This window comes from Diaphorina citri, unplaced genomic scaffold (genome assembly GCF_000475195.1).
Source record: "Diaphorina citri unplaced genomic scaffold, Diaci psyllid genome assembly version 1.1 scaffold14412, whole genome shotgun sequence".
Classification (NCBI taxonomy): Eukaryota; Metazoa; Arthropoda; class Insecta; order Hemiptera; family Psyllidae; genus Diaphorina; species Diaphorina citri.
Genome location: NW_007391777.1, coordinates 8904 through 11209, shown reverse-complemented (window position 1 = coordinate 11209; position 2306 = coordinate 8904). Strand labels below are relative to the sequence as shown.

Here is a 2306-nt window from a genome sequence, read left to right as displayed (position 1 = left end):
TGTCAAATCGCAGAAGAATACACCAGGATTCAACAAAGCTTTAGATGCAGATGATAGTGACACTAGTGTAGACAGTCATAGTATAACTGCTAGCTTTGAAATAAAAGAAGCTTTGCCTGACTGTGGAAAAGATGAAAAGGAAACTAATGGTGCAAATGAAGAACTTGACGAAACTATTCTTCTATTGTTGTCAAATCGCAGAAGAATACACCAGGATTCAACAAAGCTTTAGATGCAGATGATAGTGACACTAGTGTAGACAGTCACAGTATAACTGCTAGCTTTGAAATAAAAGAAGCTTTGCCTGACTGTGGAAAAGATGAAGAGGAAACTAATGGTACAAATGAAGAACTTGACGAAACTATCCTAGCTTTGAAATAAAAGAAGCTTTGCCTGACTGTGGAAAAGATGAAAAGGAAACTAATGGTGCAAATGAAGAACTTGACGAAACTATCAGTATCAGCATTGAAACAGAAGAACAAAACAAATTAGTTGGGGTAGATTTAAAAGAAACAAATGAGTCAAAGCAAGAGTCATGTAACCCTGTTGAAAATGTTTTTGAAAGAAATGAGACATTACATAATACTGACTTGACATCAATAAATTTCAAGACTGAAAATATTAACTTCGATTCCCAAAAAGAACAAGAAGAATCTGCTCCATTAGAAGAATCAAATTCGACAGAGAATTGTTTACAAGACAACCTAAACAAAGAGCTAAATTTAAAGGATTCTATACTGACTTGACATCAATAAATTTCAAGACTGAAAATATTAACTTCGATTCCCAAAAAGAACAAGAAGAATCTGCTCCATTAGAAGATTCAAATTCGACAGAGAATTGTTTACAAGACAACCTAAACAAAGAGCTAAATTTAAAGGATTCCAAAAGAAGAATCTCGGACGATCATACAACAGCGACTTCAATGTGTCTGAGTGAAAACAGTGACGAATCCAAATGTGAAATAGATGACATTGTTAGGGAAAAGAGCACTGAACAATCTGAGAAAGAGTTAAAAGAAACGACCGAGGACTCAGAAACTGAATCCAATAACCAAGAAACAAAACTAACTGAAGACAAAGAGCTAAATTTAAAGGATTCCAAAAGAAGAATCTCGGACGATCATACAACAGCGACTTCAATGTGTCTGAGTGAAAACAGTGACAAATCCAAATGTGAAATAGAACAATCTGAGAAAGAGTTAAAAGAAACGACCGAGGACTCAAAAACTGAATCCAATAACCAAGAAACAAAACTAACTGAAGAAGAGTTGTTAATAAATAACGACGTCAGTGAGGTAGAGCAATCAGTTACTACAATAGATACTGACCTCTTGCACACCGAAGTGCATAAAGAAAACGAATCTGAGAGGACAAAATCAAACCTAGAAGAAGAGGAAGAAGAAGAAGAATCGGAAAGTGAAGAAGAATCCGAAGAAGACGACACTGACGAAAATAAAGAAGAGGTGAAAGATAATTTGGAAGATTCAAAGTTAGTGAAAGATCCCGGAACAACAGATGTAACACAAAACATGGAAGAGGATGTAGCATCTGTTGAGCCGAAGAAGAAAGTCAAAAAGTTCGTACGCTTTGCATTGATACACAACACATATCACGGAAGTGACACAGAAAGTGAAGAGGAAGAAGAGGAGGATGATGATGATGACGATGAAGAGGAAGAATCAGAAGAAGAGGAGGAGGAAGAAGAAGGAGAACAAGAGGTAAAAGAAGAAGCTACTGCAAGTAAAATGGAAGATGACAAACCTGTTGACAATGTACAAGTACCCAAACCTGTAGACATTGTACAAGAACCTGAAGTGCCCAATCTTGAGACTGTTGAACCCATCATTGCCGAAACTGAAACTCAGACTGATCCGTAAGTAAATTTAAGTTTTGAAATAGGTAAATTAGAAACCAATCTCATGCTTCTAATATAAATAATAGAACCAATCTACTAACAAAAGGTAACTTTAAATTTTCTATTCAAGGCCCTATTAATTTGTATACTTTGTGACCTTTCGAAGTAGCCATGTGAGGAAAATTAGTGTTTTGACCGTTCATATTTGGAAGTCTTTCAATATTTCTTCCAAGCGAACAATAACAATAAAATCGAACGGAAAGAAACTGATGAATAATTAAAAACAATAAAAAGAATTTCTATATGCGAAATGTATGGATTTTTCATGTATAATTTAAATATGAAAATACGTATTTGAATACTTCTAAAAATAGAACAATAAACTAATATATTTTCGCTACTATCTAATAAATTTCAGAATTGAAGTGACATAACGAAGTTAAAATGGT

The 2306-nt window shown here is 34.4% G+C and overlaps 1 protein-coding gene across 1 annotated transcript; it reads left to right on the top strand.

Moving 5' to 3' along the window:
• Positions 1-185: 185 nt before the first annotated feature.
• On the top strand, positions 186-1879 carry LOC108254161 (X-linked retinitis pigmentosa GTPase regulator-interacting protein 1-like). The gene is made up of 3 exons (XM_017449149.2): positions 186-319; positions 409-722; positions 1091-1879. Exon 3 carries the CDS (start codon positions 1142-1144, stop codon positions 1877-1879), a length of 738 nt encoding a protein of 245 aa, XP_017304638.1. The 5' UTR covers positions 186-319; positions 409-722; positions 1091-1141.
• Positions 1880-2306: the final 427 nt, after the last annotated feature.

Bases quoted from the DNA above. Each gene is read 5' to 3' on its own strand.
- LOC108254161 (XM_017449149.2), top strand. From the start codon at position 1,142: ATGTGTCTGAGTGAAAACAGTGACAAATCCAAATGTGAAATAGAACAA.